We start from the raw sequence: 21,097 nt of genomic DNA on the forward strand, positions 1-21,097 counted from the left end.
AATTTTTGTTGGTTTAGTGTAAACCAGCACATAAGACTGTTTTGACTTGGGTTGGTTTTTTTGACATGAATACTTCCAAAAGGACTGTTGCATGTCAGAACTGCGCATTCATAATATCTCTGTGTGCTAGGCTAGCAAGAGGAGATTGCTGCAAAGACATTTTGTTTGCATTGATACTTGAAGTATGTCATTCTAGGTTTGTTCATGACGTTGAGCTCTGAGTTTGTATGAGACAACTGGCAAATGCTAGGTGAGATGCAGCAAAAATCATCTCTTCTTGTAAGTGCTTGAAGTCTCCAGCTGTATGGATCTTTCCTGTATTTGTGTTTCTGCAGCAGAAAAGACTTTTTAAAGCAGTAGCAGGTTTGGATATTGGTGTATCCTTGGGAAAAGAGCCAAAATATTTGGCTGTTGACCTAAAGTTACTGTGCAGCAATAGCTTAGAAATATTTCTCATGTCCTTTTCTGGCAGAAGCAATTGCTTTTGTTCATGTGACTGCTTATTCTAAGGTTGAGGTCTCTTCATAGCAATGGGAAACTCTGGCCTTAATATCTTCATAGTAGCCTTTAAAAAAACCAACCAAACAGGTTTTCCAGTGCAGTTAGGGTCAGAACTTCATAAAGCATTTAGCAGCATTTGCACAGTTGATCCGGATCTCTGAAGAACATTCATCATTTTGTTCTAGTTTTTAGGGTGCTTTATTTCAGCTGCTGTTATTTTTCACTCCCGAGTCTCCTGTTTTGCCTCATGTTTAAAATTTTGAATCATTTCTCTTTTGAGATCTTTTTGCTATTTCACAATTCCAGTATCAGGGAAAAGAGAGAAAAGAGAGAAATGGGATTTAAGTTTAGTGGCTGGATGCACAATAACGGCTGGGGGGAGGAACTGTTCTGACGGCTGTCTAACATTAAAGTGCAAGTGGAAGGACTTGCATCAGACTAGGCTTCAGACCCCAGAAGAACCCCATCAAATGTGTTTTGTTTATTTATAGAAGCTGAGGTAAGTCACGTTCTCATCTTTCGATTCTAGCATTGTTTGCTTATGTGTTTAATAGACTTTTTAATAATCAAGCATAAAATAAACTGTGATTCAGGTTTTACTTCTTCCCTATATTTAGTAGGAAACTACAGCATTTTCTTTGTGTTTTGAAGAGGTACCATCATCTGAGGAGGTGTGCTTATTAGTGTGTGTTTCTTTTCTCCTGTTCTTTGGATTTCTTGGGAACCTCAGCACACATTTGACTAATAGGAGGGGGTGGATGTGAGTTGTTGTTTAAAGGAGAAAGCTTTGCAAATTTGCTGGAATTTTGTAAAATACTACTAAAAGAAAAGTCATCTTTTCATAAGCCGGGCTTATTTTCAGATACTTATCTCTTAGCTTCCATATCTATGGGATCACTACAAACATTATAATCTGTAAAATCAGTGTAAGTCATAACACCCATCTTCATAAATTCCCAGGGCTGTATTTCCTGGTCCTTGGTTCAATTCATGTTGATTTTAATTACCTTACTCGATGTACAATTAAACAATGCTTGTTATGATTTTTTTACAAATAAGAAATCTGGCATTTATTTGACATTTGCCTCTATGGAGCAGTGTAAACTCTGAAGACTGCCGCCAGAGGAAGAGCTCTTTCTTCTGCTTCTCAGATGATAGGATGTTCTCCAGCATTTGGGAGGATTGAGCCATGCCTGGAGAGCAGTTCCATTTAGCAGGCAAAACACTGAAGGAAGTTAATGGCACTTTCTTCATTTACTTCTCCAGAGTAATGATTAAATACCATGAAGAATTATTGAGAAGACTCTACTTAATGCTGTGCTTTGAAGTGCTAATATGGATGCCTAAAAATTACTGGAATGTATCAAGACATCTAAATATTTCTTTGCTTTTACAATAGTATTATAACTGTTATTTAGCTCAGCTGGTTTGTACTTTATCTTTTTAGAGAGAGGAAGGGAGAGGATATAAAATTTTCACCTCCTTTCTTAATGTGTTAATTTCAAAGAAGTCTGGAAAAAGCCCACTGCCAACTCGAAGTCTCTGCAAGATGAGACTTATGCCTGACAATACTGTGCTTTTTGCTAACTGGAGATTCAGTTACGTTTAGAGAATGGAAATAATTTGTTGCTGTTGCTCCACCACCCTGATACAATCTAGTATGAAATGTGAACAAGCCTGAAAAATGAAGTGTTCTCTTGTACAGCGCTGTGAAAATCCAAAGCTTTTGTTAATGTCTCATCAACCATTGATTGATTAATCTTGTTCCCAGGAATATTTCTGTATTTAATGCCTACTCGGCTGATGCAACATATTATATTAATTTGTCATATTGTTTGACTGAAGCTAGTACTCTTGTTCTTTCATGCAGCAGTCTAAAAATTATGTTGATGTTAATGGCTACTGATGGAGGACTGTAAGAACATGTTAGGTAATCAATATCTCTATCTAGAGATAATCAGATTGAAGAACTTGTTTCATTTTTTTCCTTGGGTTTTGCTCCAGTAATTGTTTTATCTCGGCTTCTGAAGAAGAATAAAGAAGTCTTGTCAGATTTTTTATTGCCTCCTCTAGTTTAAAAGTGTTCTGGCTAGCAAATTCTAATGCTTGATTAAATACATATGTTATTAAGTTACATCTTGGCAGTACTGAAACTTGGTATAGTGGTGGATAAAATCTTAACTAGATCAGGCTAACCGGAAGATCAGGGAAGTTTTAAAATGCTGCTAGTATAAATAAAAGCAGAATATATCTTTATAGAAATAATGTCATGTTTAAGATTGTTTTAAAAGGAGCATGGAAATAAAATACTACTTTATTGTTTGTCCATCCCTGGCACTATGATCTGTAGCAGCCAGCAGAGAAGCTAGAGAGGAGTGGCAATCTGTGTTCATGTTTTCTTTGATACAGATGTTCATTCAGGTATCTTATGCCTGCTGTCTGAAAAAGTAGCTACAACTGGTTGCTGTTGATATCTGCTGGTTACTGGTAGCCAGGAGGCAATGGCAGTCTTTATTGTTAGCACCAGTATTCCAGAACTTATGAAAACAGAAGTTTTCACTGCTAAATGGTGACGGCGTTGTAAAGACATAAACCCGTCTTGCTGAAATAGGAAATCAAGATGATGTGGTTTAAGGGGGAGGGCAGTTCCAGCTTGGATAGTTTTCTTTTAAAGGTAACGGTATGGAGAAAATGATAGACTGCATAAAATTACTTTTTCTTGTTTTGAAAATGCAGCAACCACAGTGTGTCACTTTTGCGGTGATCTGAAACATTTGACAGGCAAACCCTGCATGGCATTGATGTGTGCAGTTCTCTGATCCTGTAATGGAAGACTCAAGCTCCAAGAGCAAAGTGCAAGGAAAACAGTTATATGTCACCTCTCCTGTTTCACGTTCAGTAACAGTATCAAAATATGAGTGAAGTGGACTTTAAAGCACCAGGATTTGCTAGAAAATCTGTTTTTCTCTGCATTAGAAATTTTTTGTTGTAAACTAAAGCTGACTGGTTTTCCAGTAGATTAGTGTTAAGCATCTTACTGATTGGTGAGGCATTTTAAAAACATTTTTGAAACCTGTAAAAATACAACTTTTAGCATGTATTTTTAACATGAAAAGCTTAGCTCCTGTACTTTTCCCTTAGAAACATCTTTAACAGAAATGTGTGCATATGTATTGAATAAAAATGGAGGTATTTTGAAAGATTTCTGACTAGTTTAGGGCATCATAATGTTGTTTTTCCTCTGTGCTTTAGCAGCATGTAGCATTTGCTTTTACTAAGTAGAACAACTGGGAAATATAATACCTTTCTGGGGGAAAAAGAAAAAGAATGGTGTGGCTTTTTGGTGTCTTGTTTTTCCCTGTTCTCTTTTTTATTATACTTCTCCCCCTCTCTCTTTCTGCACAGGGTGGGTATTCTGCTCCCTCCTTCTCTCCCTGGCAGGGCTCATTCCAGGGCATCCCTCGGACTGTTCCACCGCACCGCAGACAGAGTGAGTCTGTACCTCTCACTCATCTCCCTCACCGTGTTCCAGTAGAAGCTTCCCCTTTGCACGCACTGTTCATCTCGTAGTATCCTCCTTTCTCAGGCAGATTTACAGGCATACACAATAGTCTGTGCCTAACCAAAATGCTTCCTTCAGCCAGCATATAAGCAGCTACAACTTACAGCTTTATAACAGTTATTAAATGCTGATTTACTTCAGCAGTTCTTCAGGCAAACCTGAGCCAGGCCCTTGTTTCCAGTCTTGTCTTAACATAAATCTTGCTTGCTGCATTTTCCTTTTCTTTTTCATGGCTGCAATATACTATCCTGTTTGTGTATGTGTTCTGTTTGCTCGTAAGTCCGCACGTGTTCATATGTGGGTGCATTTACATAAATATGTTGTGGATGTACATAAAAGTCTTGGTGAGAAAGTGTCGTTTTCATTGCCTCTCATGAGAAGTTTTCTTAACTTTTCAGAATGGCTTCCCTGAAACTAATTTTTTTTTTTCCTCTTGGTATTTGTTGTAAAAAGGCTTCTAATGCATTGAAGTGGCTGTTGCAAAACTTGCATGATTTATTAACATTCCTTATGTGCTAGCTACAATGTGGGCTGATATAAGATGCATTTGTTCTCTTGGCTTGGATCTGCAAAACAAAAGACAATTGCTGATTTTAAAACTGTTTGCTTACGTAGACATAGAGAAATGGTAAGTCTTATTTTGTGCTTTGGTATTGCATTATAAACAGATAATTGTTCGAAGAAATATAACTGGTTCATAATGCTAAAGTTATATTTTTTTAAATGTACTGTAATTTGAGAATTACAGTGTGTTTGACTGCCTAGCAAAGCCCAAGAGTGTATTTGGACAGGAAACAAAGGAAAAAGTAAAATTATGGAAAAGATTTCCAGGGCCAGTGGAGATCTGAAGAGTAAGCTGCACCTTGAAAAACTAAGCTTACATGTATTTTAGATTGCAATAATCCTAACTTATTTCCATTACAAGAAAAAAGTATCTTGTAAAATATTTTGTAAACTGTGTTTCAAATACTCTCTTGACATTTCTGTGACAATGTTCATTTAAACAACTCATTGGGAATGCACAGCCTGTTTCATAGGCTTGTCTCTATGCAATGAAGGGATGTGCTTCACTATCCTGTGGTGTTTGATGTGGGGCTCTGTGTGTGCGTGTGTGTAATGCACATAGAACCCCTAAAACTGATCATCACATCTTCTGTTTCTGGGTAGAGGGCCAGCAGTAGCACAGTCTGGCTGTTTTGCTGTCCTGTCAGCAGAGAGTCTGAGTTCCATAGGATCAGTTTTAGACCTGAGGAAGATACAAATGTCATGGTTTTGGGACTTAGAGATTGAAGAGTCAGAATGGGAGGCTGGTGTCTGAGCTGCCAGATGTGTGCCTCTGGTGTCACATTGTTCACATTGACTGCTTAACTGAAGAAGAAAACTTTGTAAGCTCTTACCAGTTCTCTGAGCCCTCACCTCATTCCTCCACTAACGGCAGCAACGTCTTACTCAAGGGATTCTGTAGCATAAACTTCCGTTACTAAAGCAGGTTGGATTTTTTAGTATACATCTTATATTAAATTCTATCAACTACTAGTAAAGGAAATAAAGTAGGTGAAAACTGACCCTTGACTAATTAACTTCAACAATTAACCTATTGCTTAGGAAAATAAAGGTTTCCTATAACTGAGTGTTCCTAGCCTTTTTCTTTAAGTCTTAGGTTTGATCAAAAGATACCGAGAATAAAAATACAGTATAAATTAGGAGGTGTCTTAGACATTTCTACTGACACTTGCAAAATTAATGATTTATTGCTGTGTGAAGAGTCCCATAAAGTAGAGCATTACTGGAATTATCAGTAGCATCCTTCTTTCCTCACATTACCTCTTCCTTGGTTCAGTGGGTTTTGGTCTGCTGGTTTTTGAGCTAGTATGGAGTGCCAAATGTGGGCTTTCCAGACAAGTGACGAGCTGGGTATCACCACTGAGAAAAAGAGAACAGCCTTAATGTCAATGTCGGTGTTCTTTTGCAATAATATAGAGAAGGTGATGGGAACATGAAGTAGTTTCAGTTTTTGTTTGGCTGTGTTTTCTGTCTGGAGATCTTGGAATTCAAGCATTTATTTTCCAATTTCCGGATCCTGAACCTAAAATATCATCCGTGCTTGTGAATGCTGCAGGTTTCTTCACTGTGTTGTTGATAGCTGATGGATGTGTAGATCACTTACAAGCACTGTAGATTGAGGGTATAAGTCTGTAAACTGTTCATTTTTAGTTGCTTATATACTGTAATATAACTTTACTGCTGCTGTACAGGACAGGTAATATATATCCTGGCTACGTAATATTACAATACTGTCATATGCTTACAGTTCTTCTCTATTAGTACCAGCTCCAGCGCTAGAATACCTACTGCTGAACTTGCCCTATCAACTATCATTGCACTTTGTTAACACACTTTAGGGTTGGATGTATGTTTTGCACTTCTAATAATTCATTTTTAATACTTTCACATTTCTTAACTTCATGTTGTTTCAACAGCCTTGGAAACAATTGAGCATTTTGTATTTCATAAACACTTTCATAACAGTACATGATTTTTGTCATTTTATGAACAAAATTATATGGTTTTTATTCCTATAACTGCCATATGTGTCTTGAACTCAACTCTTATGTGGCCCTTTATTTTTCTCTTGGCTATAGGATAAAACTTGATGACATAGTAAACTTTCTTTGATACAATTTAAAACTTTTGCATTTGTGTTCCTGGAGCTTTAATGATGCAGCTCTAGAAACACAGCATTTAGAATACACATTGTCAATGAACCAGTTATGAACTTTTGTTGTAATACAAGAATATTATACCACCTTCTCAAGGCTCCTAGCCCCAAGTTCTTCTCCACACAGAAACACCGATGAAAACTGGTTTGCTACTCAAGCATTGCAGTTGTTCACATCTCTGCTTACTGTGCACTTCATGGAAAAAGTATTTAGACTTTTTGTATGTAAGCATTACAAATAAAGATAATGTAAGCAATTCTAGCAGTTGACACACAGTTATTTATCATCAGCAAGAAAGCTGCTGTATGCACTTTGACTATAAATCAGGTCCAGGCTTTGATTTTTTTTCATGCATTTTTTTAAACAAAGGTATGTTGCTTAACACTATGAAATGTTTCCAAGCCTTTATTGACCAATTCAGGTTCTTTGTAGGGTGTACAAAGTGTTGGTGTTAGCAGAACAAAGTTGCTTCAGAATATTATCTTGGAAGTTCTATGACTTATGTTGAGGGTGACAAATTATTAAAAATGTCCTGGAATCATTACTTTACTATCCTTCATATATAATTTTTTGCTCTGAGAAAGGAGTGTTCAGCTATATGAAGCTTTCTTTTAAGAAAAACTCCGTTCTCCCAAGTTGGGTAGTTGCTGATTGGACTACAAGAGAAATGTCTCTTGTACCCAACAAAGTAAATATTTGTAGACAATGCTTAATTTTACATGTGGTCATATTTCTGTGTTGCACATACCTGTATTTATGGATGAAATGCCTTTATACCATATTACCAATTATTTTACTACCTTCATGCTGTGGTGAATGTGTTTCAAAAAAAAAATTAGGATGTTTTTGTATCATTATTTGAAGTCATACTCCATACTATGGAATCCTATTTTACAGTGTTGAAATATGGGTATAATATAGCTAACTAAGAGAGGAAAAAAATAAGTAAATCCAAAATGAAGGTATTGGCTAATGCTACAGATATAAGGTGTGAAATCTTGATGTTTTCCAGAGGTAGAAAATGAGAGCTTTCCAGTGTAGCCGTTCAGCAAGGCTGTGTCTTCAAGTGAAGACCTGTGAAATGACAGCTTATCCTTTGCCAAGTCAGTGAGATAAGGAATGTCAAACCTGATCAGAAAATGAAAAACTTACGTAGCAGGGTTTTTGTCCCTTCACCCCCACCCCTCCTCCAAAAAGAAACCGTAAGAGTTTGGAGTTGCTTCAAGCTCAAGTGAGCTGCTAGGAAGATGGGTTATTAAACAGCGTGGGCAATATGGTCAAAATATGTAATGCTGTGTATCTTATGACGTTCTTCATTGTTAGATATCTAACATGTATGTGCATGGATGCAAATATTTTTGATATATACAGTTGTAATCGTACACAAATTCTAGTTACAGCTTTAAACAGTGTTTGAAGTGTAAGAGATTAACTGTTAAGACTTTGTTGTAAGAGCAAAGGTATTCTGTGCAGGTCTTGCTATAAAACGTTGTTTCTGGAAGGTGGATTAAAAACCAGTGGGGGACATGGTAATTGCAATTTAAATGGTGAAAAGTTGCAGTTCTGTCATGGCAATTGCTCATTGTTTTGTCTTGGTCCTCTGACATCATTGTCCTTGTCTTTTTCTTGTCTCTGCTTTCCCATTATGCCATTGGCAAGGAGTTGAGAAGTTAGTCCATTACTTCTGTGATAAAGCGTGGTACAGTACAACTTCAGATTTCTTCCCATCTCCTCCTCATGCATTTTCACTGTTGTTTTGTTGGGGTTTTTTTTCCTATGCATGATGCATGTCTATCGGAGATGTGCATGCAGTTTCTCATTGCTTCACTTCCCTTCGTTCCTCAAAATACTGCAGGGAGAAAATGCCTTTATTTCATTGTACAGAGGTATTATATAAGGAATCAAGATGGGGATTGAGGTTAGAGATGCAGAAAAACCAAAGCGAAACTGAAGGGAATTTTAAAATAGTGATACTGCAATGAATATTGCTGTCATGACCACATTGATTTAACTTCTTGATCAATATAACATGCTTGTCTCAGTTTTCCAGTACAAAGCTAATACAATCTCAGTGGTTTGATAGCCATGTAGTCCTGGTAATCCTCTTTGTGGATATGTTGTCATTTTTCTCTGGATGATGTAACAGCCAGTTTTACTGGAGAGAAATAAGAGAAAAATCTCTTAAGCTAATGTGGCAGGGTATTTTTGATTGGTGCATCAATACGTGCAAGTCTCTGAAGCTATTGCTGGTACAGAAAAGTCTGTTTCTTTGTTGTGCAAAACGGAGCATATGCACAAAGCATTTTGTCTAACATGCTTTCAATTTGGGGAGAACTAATTTTCTTCAGTTACACTGTACTCAAAATGTTTTAGAGTCCATCTTTTCGTTTCAGGAGTATCCCAAAAGAATGCAGATGTTTGTCCGTCTGAATATTTTCTTTATGAGACAAAACCAGAAGTCTGGTTAGCATGACAGTTGACACCAAGTTATAGTCTGTCCCACCCTGAAATATTATCAAAAGTGCACTCAAAGCAATGCAGATGACAATTTTTTTTTAAAAAAAGATTTCTGTTAAATAAAATACTATGCCTAGAGGGTGGAATGCTTCTTTATCTTTCTGTTCCCCCTTCCTTCTTGTGATGGAATTCACCAAGTACTAGTCCTTCTGCTGGCTGGTTTTGTTTTTTGACTAATAACATGGTCATAATTTATTAAGACTTTCCTAACAAAAGGAAAACTTGTGTATAAGACAAAGATGTAAGCTGTGGATGAAGATAATGAAGTTTTCAGTGTTAGATACCTTGTGAACTGCTACGTCTATATTTTGGAAGTGGTGTTTTTCAGCTTTCAGTGTCATCTTGAATGTTAATGCATATAGCAATTTGAGTAGATTAAAATTTATAATCGTAATAATTGGACAAACTTTGACTAAGTAGAAACACAAAATTAGAAAACAGTACAGTATTTAAAACAACTTAGCAAAGATCATAGCAGAGCTTTAGTGTCCTTATAATTCTGAGCATGTGGCTGTCTTCTACCTTTGAATTGCTAACTTTCTGGATATTAAGCTGCATAGACCTTTTTAGGTCATGAAGGATAATGAGGAAGATACATATTTGGCTATTTTTATATGTAAAAATGCAAAATTGTCCAAATGGAAAAGCTCAAATATTACCTAGTTTTTGTCAAAAGAACTCCAGATAGCATTATCAAAAGCTTGCTGCTTTCACATATTTCAGATGTTTTTGTGTTTAACTCAACTTTCCATACAAATGTAGTTTCTTCTGTAATTTACAAATTTTTTGTTTTGCTGATTAGTACAATGAGAACTTTTTGATTTAGAGTTAGGATTTGTAATGCTCAGATATCTATGCATTTCTGAAGACTGGCATTTAGAAAACCTTTCTAGGTGAGGGGAAGTTTTCTGACAATTATTTTTACATACTAGAATTTGATACAGTTCTGTTTGCTATAAATGTACTAAGTTTTGACTTCAAGTAGGATTAGAAAATTTGAATTATTTGTTGAAGTATTTATATGGGAATTGGGTATATATTGCTTTGGATTCTGCACTCATTTTTAGCAGTCTGGTTTTTGCAGGTGAGATCTCAAATCAATTTTGGCTAACATCTGTCTGTTAGCTCCTAAGCTGGAAGGATAATAACTTCTGTAACCCATTACATAAACACTGAAAAATGACAAAAATATCTGGAGGATTCATTTTTCTTTAAGCTGTAACTCTCTTAATATACCAAATTGTTAATTGTGTTTAGTACTTCCTTCCTGTAAGATTACTCAGCTAAGAAGGATTCACAAAGTTATGCTAGTTTTGGTCACATAAGGAATAACATTTTGATACCATTTCAAAGGCTTTTTTTTCTTTTCTTCTCCCTTTTTCTAAAACAATCGTATTCAGACTGCTCAACATATTTGCACTTATCTATCACTTGCAGATGTCTCTGGTCCAGCTTTGTTTGCCTTTGTTTACAGGTAGAACTGGTATATTCTAAAGGGAAAAACTGCTAGGAAGTTCTCAATTAGATTGAGACATCTTGATATTTCTCTCATTACTCTTAAATTTTTTTTCTTGATGAGGAATTCTGAGGAATCAGTTTTCAGTAGTAATCCTGCCAGGGAAAACATGAAAACCTTAAAGAATCCCGAGATGTGCTATTGTCCTAGAAATGTAACAGGACTATGGCATGCACAGCTATCATTTTCTTCCTGATGATTCTAAGAGCTAAAAAGACCAGACAAATAATTGGCTTCAATTTGAACTCACAACTTCAACTTAGAAGTTGTCAATAATTCAAGAGAGTGACTGAAGTGACATTTTTAGTCAAATCTCTTAAAGAAAAACATTACTTCTTTTTTACTATGACTATTTCATTAGTAAACAAATATTGTAAGCGTGTTTACTATGTACATGCAATCTATCAACTGGTAAGAATTCAAGTAGTTTAGGGATAAGACTAGCTTGTAGTAGTTCAGTTCTTCTCCTTTATAAAGAAAATGAGAAAATCATCCAAATCTGAAACTTACTAAAACTATAGTTTAAGTTTAAATAGGTTTTGGGTTTTGCCATGACTTGCAGAATTTTTAGTATTTCTTCCAAGATCTGTATACAAGTTGCAGGTCTAGGATGTGTTTGTAAAGCTAGTGCACAGATTGATCTTTGAAGTCTTTTTACAGGGAAGAGCAAAGAGGAAACGAGAAATGACCCAGAAGATGTACCGGCAATTCTCTTGTATGATACGTGTCTGATTAGAGTGTATTTTCTGTTAAAAAGTAAAATCTTCATTAAGATAATTTTATCCCTTGGTTATCAGTGTAGTAGTATATGATCTCTAGCTTGATATGTACTCCGTTCTGCTGCTTTGTTGAAGATTTTCTTTGTCAGTCCATTTGAAATCCATTCAAGATAAAACAATTACTTAAGTCTAGTCATCAGTAGGAGAATTACAACATACCTGTATCACATTTTCTAACCTCAGTAAGGCAAGGAAAATGCACTGTAAATTCATGTGGTCCGTTAAACTCCTTTCCTGCCTGTACAGTATAGAACATTGATAAGAGTTTTGGGATAGTTAACTTGAGTATGCAGTGATAGAAATTAAAAGATGGATACAGTCTGATAGCCGTTGCATTTGTTTATTAAGCACTTGAATCAGAATTGATCAGTACTTTTGTGCCATTTTTACGCTGTCCTGCAGATTTAGGTGAAACCATCAACCATGCCTTTCTCATGTTTTTTTTAAGGTAACTGGTTTCTTTTTTGTCTTTATGTTGTTGTGTATTTCAGTGCTGGTATAATTTTTTCCACCTAAGTTACGAGTCACATTTGTACACGTCCCATGAACCATCCTGTTTTGCCAAAGTCAAAGTTTTGATTTTTCAAAAACAGATATACAGCCCTTATCAAGCATCCAGTCAGCACACGTTGGATTCAGAATGCTATCTGGCCTTTTCTTTGCCTAATATATTATTGTATTCTTTTCTTTTCAACAGCCTCAAGTACTACAGCCTTCCAGCAGCCTTCCCAGTTCCACAGACCTCGCCCAGGGAAAACTAATAAAAATGCCACATATCGAGGTCCACAGTGAATATCCTAAACATGGTCTGCATGAAAATAGCAATCATCAGAATCAAAATGCTGCAAATGTCTCTCTCACAAATAGCCTGAATGATGTAAACTCTTTAGTGAGCATACAATTAAACATAAAAGATGAGAATACATCATATTTGGAAAATGTGAAAAATAAAAATACTGAAGGCCCTGGAGAGGTGGCTAGTAATAAAGAAGGTACATTACCATCTCATTCCTGTGTTCAGACCTCTACACGAGCTGATGCTAGAGAGGTGCAGACTGAATTAGCTGTGAAAAGTCAACCGTCATTCAAAAACCAGGCTTCTCGGCCAAAGACTCTCAGAATTGCAAAGCCCCCAAATGCTTTAGTGCCTCCTACAACGGCCATTCTTGCACGATCTGCAAATCATTCCGCTGCTTCCAAGGAACGTGAGCTGCTACCATTAAGTAGTTCGACTCAGCTACAGCCAACATCTGGTCAGGATAACCTAAAGGCTAAACAGAATCAGAAAGTGTCTAAACTTCGCCCACCAACTATGTCCTTTGTTAAATCTAAGCAAATGAGCAGTCAGAAATCCACACCAGTATCTCCAGAGCCTCAAAACACCTGTTTGAAGACTAACATCCCAAAGCCGCTGGTACAGAGAAAAGAAAATGTGCAAACACAGAATACTGGTGTGCATTCTGCGGATAGTTTGCCCTCTAATCGGTATTCCCGCCTCCCTAAGCCAAAGATACATTGAGAACGTACCTACATCTCATTGAATGATGCCATACATGAATCTTCTTCCTATGTTTTGACTGCCTTTGAGGCTGCTTTATCTACAGCCTGCAAATCCTGAGTGAATATTAAAAATAGCATCTTTCTTTAGTGTTCGCATGCTCCATCCTGTTATGTTCTGTGCAGCTGTGCAGCTTCTCTTGAGAGTGTTTTATTACATCATAGGTTTGTATTAAAAATCATATTGCCCAATGATCTTAGTAATTAAGCAAATACTGAAGTCTGTGGTGACCAGGAATCCTAGAGTGCTGCACTGTGCATTTCAGGATGGCAGAAATAATTTCTTGCCTCTGTTTGAGTTATTAGACAATGAAATTATTATTCATTTTAACTTCTTGGTTCTGAGTACCCATTAGGTTAGAGTGGTGGAAAATTAGGCTTACTAGCAAATGTTTTATTGGCCATAATTCTGACTCTGTATTCCAGAGGCCTATGCAAAATTCCTTGTATTTATCATTATCTCAAGACTGACATATTTAATGTTATTTAATCTGATGGGTTGGGTGGGTTGTGTTGTTTTGTTTTGCTGTAATCTGAAGTTGCTCTGTTCTTTATTTATCCCATTTTCACTGTTCACAGACAATAAGCAGATTTCACAGGGTGAAACAAATCTTTTCTCTTAAACATCATAATTTGTTAAAAGATTGTGGTATGTTTTTATTGTGTTGAATAGACACGTTATTGGGTAGATTCTTGAAACGCAGTGCTAAGGATACTTGTGCAAAACTTTCCGATACAGGCTCTTATGAATTGGTAAGTAGAGAGCCTGTGGGAATAAGGGGTCCGTAACACCGATGTCGAGGTTGCACAACATGCATTTTAATTAATATTTTTTAACTTTTATTGTACTACTTGTATTTATTGATTTAATGTTGAAAGACTCTGAAGTACCTGACTTGAAATTTTGCACAAACTTTGACCTATGTGTAAGGATTTGAAACTATTTTACAGAATAAAGCTTGTATTAAAAAAGGAACTATTTAAAAAAAAAAAGAATTAACCCCACTTACTTGCTTTGAGCAATCCTGTTATGTCCTAATCCAGAGCTGGTACTCTTAAGAGTTTTTCAGAGATGTTTATTGTTTTTGGGTTTTTTGTAATTTTTTTTGTAATTTCTGAAGTAGTGCATGATAACTGGGAAGGAGCTTTTTGGGGAAATAAACCAAAAATAATAAAAAAAAAAAAAATCCTGCTCTCTAGGAGAAGTATTTTTTTTCTGAAAGTGGTCTGGAAATATATGCCCATCATGGTGCAACTATGGGACCATGACACATGTGCAGTGAGTTAAATATATGCATATCCAGTGAAGCTTTTCAGAAACTTAATGTTATGTGCCATCTTCAGTTCTTCCCTTCTTTCCCATCACTGTCTCTTGGATATTTCCAATTGGGGTTTTTTTCTGTTCTTGAGGTGGTTTTAAAATCAGCAGCAGAACGCTGTTACAGTACCTCTGCTCAAAATCTGTTCCTGAACAGCATTAAAATGGAGCACAGTAATAGTTTGTTCTAGGCTTTGGCTATAGGACATTGACATATTACAGCATTTTCTTTGAGAGAATTAAAGTGAATAAGTATAGACATTTCATAAATAAGTTCAATAATTAACTTCTGTAATATAAGCCCCTTAACTAGGGGTATCCTGATGGATACCTTAGTTGGGTGGGAGAAGGAAAAAAATATAATCATGTCACCTGCATTTCTCAGTAAATAATTAATATCCAAGAAAGTTTTTGGATTTGTCACACTAAATTCTTTTAACTGACAATGAAGTGGAAAAATGAAAAGCTTGGGGGGAAAATGGGCAGGGGGGAAGTTCTATTTCAGAACTGCTTATATCAATCTGAAATAAGAGACCTGCAGGATTTCCTGTTAACTGGGGTGAAGACAGCGTAAGCAAGAAGTAACAAGGGTAACATTGTTACAGTTGATACAGGATCAAAATAGCTACAATTCAAGATTGCTGTAACAATTATTCTCCCAGAAAAATTCCTTCTTTCCTTGAAAAGCATTGAATTAGATGGCCTTCAGTGTAGGCATTTACTTTCGATAAGAAAATAAAACTGACTTTGTATTCCCCAAAACTAGCTCCTGGCAGCTAACTGTGTTTCTCAGGAGTTTAAAAACTGCTGAGGGAATGATCAGATTCCTGGTTTGTTTTCCGGTCCATATAGATTTCTGTGGAAGGTGGTTTTTTTAAGTTTGCCTTCCTTGAATAGAAGCTGATTTTGTTCTTAGTTGTATATGATTTTGTGTAAAAAGATGATTTTTCACTTAATGCTATTGACAGATATTTCACCGCGAGTTCTTCTGCTTCTTATTCTGGAGGTATCACCAGCTTGATTTAGTGATGTTAAAATTTTTATGTTTACATTTAAAAGTATAGATATCTATCTGTCTGCACCTTTACTGAAAACTAAGGAATGAAGCAAAGAGATAATCAGGGTTTTCATAAAAAGATCATTCTTTATTTTTTTCTAGAAGAACGAAAATATATTTATTGTGGGGTGTTTTTCTGTGTTAAAGGAGCAGAAGTAAATTGTATTCTTTGTTATAGCATTTCCCCATTTTGTTCTGACAGATTAGTGAGACACTGACCTAGAAACAGCAGGATTTGATCATGGATGAGACAGATGCTAGCCTGAATTTTATTTGAATTCAGCTGCTAACCTCGCATCTCTCTCAAGACAACTACATATTTTGGCTTTTCAGACTTTACCAGGGAAGGCTCTGTTGCATGTATTAGTAAGTCCAGAGTATGAGCAAAGCCTGTCAGCAGATGGGCAACTGGAAGAGAAGTAGTGAAGTTTGAAGCTTCACTTTAGTGAAGGACAGGGATTAGGGTGTGATGGACAAGAGGGTACTGTGTAGAGTTTGTCAGATGGGATTAAGTAAGTATTTTCAGGTAACATATCTAATTTCTGGAAGGTGCAGATATATCATCAGTATTGGTGCAGATTATCCTATATATGTAAATTAAAGGATTTGATATCTTCAGGGGTTTTTTTAGGTTTCTAAAACTGGTTTATTGCAATTTTTTTTTTGATTTCTCATTCTTTTGTGCAATATTCACAAAAGTATTAAACTACTGTTCAGTATGTGTGTACAGAGGCAATTACGCATTTTAACAAGTGAATAAACACAAAAGAAAAAAACAGAATTGCACTTTAAATGAGCTTTATTGCTTGGAGTTGTGCCTAAAATAATCTAGATGCCTCCTGCTGTGTGTGGCTTTTGTTTGAAACTAATTTCCCTGCTAGTGTTGCTGTTTCCAAGGTATCTTCACATCACTTTCACAGAATCAATATGCACTCTAGCATGTTTAAAAATATTCATATAGCATACTGACTTTTTGTTGTGCAATGACTTTAATTTAAGTGTGGGATTTTAACACTGATGATGCAGCCAGATTATTGCCTTCCCCTTCCCTGAAGCTAGCACTTCCTACTGCCAGTCAAGGCCAATGGCAAAACGTCCCTAGGACTAGCATAGCCCTTGAAGAATAATGTGCCCAGCATATGTTTTTGTTTGAGAAAAGAAGTGCAATATTATCTCTTACACTTTCTCAAAATAATTACAATGAAAATCCAAAATGGCACTGAATTTTTCATATAGTTCCAAAAAAAGTGGGTTCCTCAACTTTACATTTCATAGCAGTGAGACATAGCAACTAGGCTGCATCATAGGTCAGTAAAATTAATTTCATCCTTGATCTAAGTGCTGCTTTGTTGTAACAGTGCTAGAAAACTGAATACCATTTGCGTGATTTACTTTGTTTGCATGTCATGACCACATGCACATTCTAAAGTGTCATACTCGTGTAGGCTGCATGTTGGGGGGGAAGTATTTCTGGTTTTGCACAGCGCATAATCCTCTCAATATGGACATGTTTCTTGCCATACAAATAGAAATCCGTTCTTGAATTGGGCTTCCGTAGCTATTCCTTATCTCATTACAGTGGCTTTTTCTGAGCAGAGTGGATTTAATACATGATCCTGGTGGTAGGACTGTATAGTCATCTTACAACTATGCTATCAAGGAGATTCAGTCACTGTCGTCGTAAAGCTGCTCACTGCCTACTTAATTGTAAAAGCACCACAATAAAAACAATGTAATTCCAGTGTCAGTGAAATCTTAAATTCAATACTAGCTGAAACAAGAGGTACCCTTACTATCTGCTTTGTCGTTTTTGTTTTTTAATCCAGGCCAGAGTAAATACTGTATATTGGAATTTGCTTGTAAAGTTGATTAAAAAAACCTGTATGTAAAAATTCTTTCCTTAATGTTGCTCTAGTGAATAAAAGTCATAATTCTAATAAGTATCTCTTTCTCCTGACTGTTCACTTGTATGTTTAAGTCATTGACTGTGCAGAATTATAGGACTGTAGATAAGAAATTCTGGGGAAGGGGGAGACTATGCTTATGCTTACAGTGTTTTCTCATAGAATTATCTTTCTCCAACAGAGCTGCAGGCTTTTAGCATGAGACTTTTTTATTAAAGAAAAAAGAAAAGAAAAAACACATAGAAGAGCTAAACATTTAAATGTATTGTTTCCAGATGAACAAGGACTTATGTGGCTAGTTTTTAAATGTATATTATTTCACTTATAGTCACAGTTGAGAATAGTATTTCATAGCATTTTCTTATGTAATTAACTAGTTAGAATTATTATCAGAAAATATTATGTTGCGAAGGCTATTTCCCCACAGGAGTCCACATCAATACAATGTATACATACATGTAAACATTCATAAATGGCTCTGAATTGCACAACTGTATTTTGCCCGATTTGAATGGTTTATGGGTCTTGAGAGAAAAGGAAATCTGCTCCACTAATTGCATCTGGCCTGTTTCAGTAGATGGAAGTTCAAGTTTGAAATTTCAATCAAAATTTGAGAATTAGTAAAGGGAGAATCCTGTAGTTTGAAGTAAGAACATTTAAAAAATGCTGCAGGCAGACTTGTCATACTTAAGGTTTTATTTTGAGCTTCAATATGATCTTTGAAGACTTCCCCAGGTTTTATGGGTGAGGGCAACTCCTGTGTAGGGTTTCGGAGTTCAAACACATGGTTTAGGTACCTTCCTCAACTGAGGCCCAAGAATGTAGTTACATACCGTGGATCTTCCTGCCTTCTTGTTCTGCTGGATAAGTGTTCTCTTTGTTACCTGGTGGACAAGGCTGTGTTACAGGGATGTCTAATCCTATCAGTGTGATCATCAGATGTTAAACAGCTGATGCAATGACTATGTAAAGAGTGCTTCTAAAAGCTGTAATTCACTGCTTCCTTATCTTCCCTGCTTTTCCTATCCAGAGGCCTTGTGGCAGTGATGAGCAATGTTCTGCTGACTGCACTGAGAGCAATGGTCTGACACTGCTTTATTGTCACCGGGCAGAATATTACATGTGAGGGGAAAGTGTTAGATGATAAGAAACTCCTGATGTTTCCCTCCTTTTGCGACCCAGAATCAACACCCTTGGCACCTTTCCTTGCACAGAAATGGTTTATTTTTAATAAGCATGTTTGAATGCAGCTGAACTACAAGACCAGTTAATATCAAAGCATATGTAACATCAACCAGATCTATGCAGTTGCTGCTTTCCCTAGGTTATGAATGTTAGCTGATGTTTCAAATAAGAATTGGCTTTTAGCAGAGGACACTGAACACAAATGCCACAGCTCTAAAACTGAGTTAAAGTATCTAGTGCTAATCAGTCAATCTGAAAGATAAGAAGAGGATTTTCTGTTAGGAGTTCTAGTTGTTTTCTGTGAAACCACAGGCAGTAAGAGTGCAGGTCTAGTGCAATACATGGGATAGTCCTGCATGATTGCTCGAAGTCCTCACTGAATATAGTGGGAGTTGTTGGTATGAAGCTAAAGGCAGAAGTAATTGCCTTACATAACAGACCAGAAACTCTTTTAAGAACGATTTTGAATTTGTTTATTCCAAAGCAGAGCCAAATCTGAAAACTTCAAAGCTGTTTGAAATGCTCCCCTCCATCGCAGCCTCTGAAAATCACTTCAATTGTTGGAAAGCATTTCATGACAGAGGTTGGCTTTTGAAGGCCTATTACAATGCAAGCCTCTGAAATAGCCCAAACTGGCAGATGTTTAAAAACAGTTGTAGAGATGGGACACTCCAGCAGTTACTTTACTTGGTTTGAGTTGTTTTTTTCAGAAAATTCCATAGAAATGCAGCAACTTGGGAGAAACATCAGATTTCAATGGAGCTTCGCATTCTGTCAGAATGTGGTTTTAATACCTCTCCAATCAAAACAATTGTTTAGATTTTACTCTGAAGAGACTTGATACATCATTATCTTGGGTGCTAGTTAGAAAGAGAGGCACCCTTGAAATTCAGGCTGTGAAAATGTCCCTGATTTCCTTACGATCATCAGTATAGAATAGCTTTTGTCTACACACAGTGGTAAGTCTAGGGATGGTAAATACCACTAGTTTAGCTATATCAGAAGTGCATACATATAAAATTTATGAGCCTTTAAAGACTCAGATCACTTAGTTTGATAGATTTCAGTGCTTAATAATACAAAAGTCTAGTGATTCCTACACTTCTTTATTTCAGTTTCTATTCAGTTTGCCAAACCATGCGAATTATCCTATGCCACCTTGGTTTCCTCATATATAAAATGAGAATAATACCACTGTTAGCAAAGTCAAGGCTTGCAAGATTCTTTGCTGACAGCATGATAGAAATTCCCTGAGGAAACATATCCTCCCTTATTTTCTTGGACATTATATTAATCTCCCTGTATTTGCCTGCTTAGGAGTCTTCAAAAGCCTGAGCTCTGTACAAAGCTTAGTTTTAAAATAAAATTTTTAAAAATTCTTAAAGTAATTCCTTGCAAGGCAAGTTTTGTGTACCTTATTGGAATTGTTTTATTACTACCCGATCCAGTAAATTTTTATCTTATTAGGATTCCACAGCATTTATTTGCAGGAATTTATTAAATGTAAATGAGAGGGAGTAATTTCTCTCTTCAAGTTACATGCAGCACATCAGACAAGTTCTCTGAAGCCCTGTAAGGATGTTCTCATGGGAACATGTATCCCAGACAGTGCACTGATAGTATCATGGGGTAGTAGGAATCTGTATCCCCATCTTCCTGGAGGATCCCAAAGGTGTACGTTATGTTTATACAAAAAGTGAGTTTGTGGAATACTTTGGTTTTTTGTAATTCCACTCACCTTTGGCAAAGTGATTTGAGCAACCAAGTTCTGTGTTATTTAGACTACTACAGGTAACTCTCAGAGTTCAGTCTTGGTTTATAAACCCTCTCAAGTTCTGCTCAATAATTTCTGTGCGTTGCTGCTGTGTTACTTTTTTTTGTACTATGGTATCAACCTAGAAGCCCCTAATCACAGGTGAGAGCCCTGTGTGTGAGATTTTGTATCAAACAGTAGCAGCGAAGCAGTTATTGCTGCAAGATACACGGCAGAAGGTTGTCAAGCTGAGTTGATCCTGCCAGGATCTGAACTTATGTTTCTAGAAAGTCTATGATGTTCAAACCATATGCTTATAAGCTGTCACAGATTTGCTATTAGCATGCAGGGAAGCTCAATGATACACAAGCTCTCTGCTAATAATACTCCTGTGCATTTTATACTGGCATTCGATTTCTTACTTCAAAAGAGTTAAGATCTCTGTGTGTGCATTATATTAATGGCTGTTGAAAGCTCTGTGTGTGGCATTTCTGGGACATGCAGGGTACTGAAAAAATACTGTGAACTTGTAGTTTGTGTTTATACATGCAAAATACATATTTCCTTTAAAATAGGCTTCTAATGACACTTATTTTTGAGCTACTTTGAGGGTGTTAGTTTTCAAGGGATTATCTTTGACAGTTATTATTCTGTTATGTAATATTATCTGATTTCATACAAATGTATTTCTTTTAAAGGAGGAAAAGGGTCATGGAGGTTGTTTTCAC

The 21,097-nt window shown here is 36.4% G+C and overlaps 1 protein-coding gene across 6 annotated transcripts in view; it reads left to right on the plus strand.

Annotated features, from left to right (window-relative positions):
* Positions 1–17,470, plus strand: part of CCSER2 (coiled-coil serine rich protein 2) — a 74,301-nt gene extending 56,831 nt beyond the window's left edge. For 2 of the 6 annotated variants that reach the window (XM_074874409.1, XM_074874411.1), the window contains exons 10-12: positions 3,907–3,991; positions 8,443–8,482; positions 12,293–12,493. In XM_074874409.1, coding sequence (XP_074730510.1) covers positions 3,907–3,991; positions 8,443–8,482; positions 12,293–12,356 — 189 coding nt within the window. In that variant the 3' untranslated portion in view covers positions 12,357–12,493. Of the gene's footprint in view, positions 1–3,906; positions 3,992–8,442; positions 8,483–12,292 lie in introns of all 6 variants that reach the window. The other 4 variants (XM_074874410.1, XM_074874412.1, XM_074874407.1 and 1 more) reach the window with 2 other exon arrangements.
* The last annotated feature ends 3,627 nt before the right edge of the window (positions 17,471–21,097 follow it).

Source organism: Strix uralensis, chromosome 7, assembly GCF_047716275.1.
Source record: "Strix uralensis isolate ZFMK-TIS-50842 chromosome 7, bStrUra1, whole genome shotgun sequence".
Taxonomy (NCBI): domain Eukaryota; kingdom Metazoa; phylum Chordata; class Aves; order Strigiformes; family Strigidae; genus Strix; species Strix uralensis.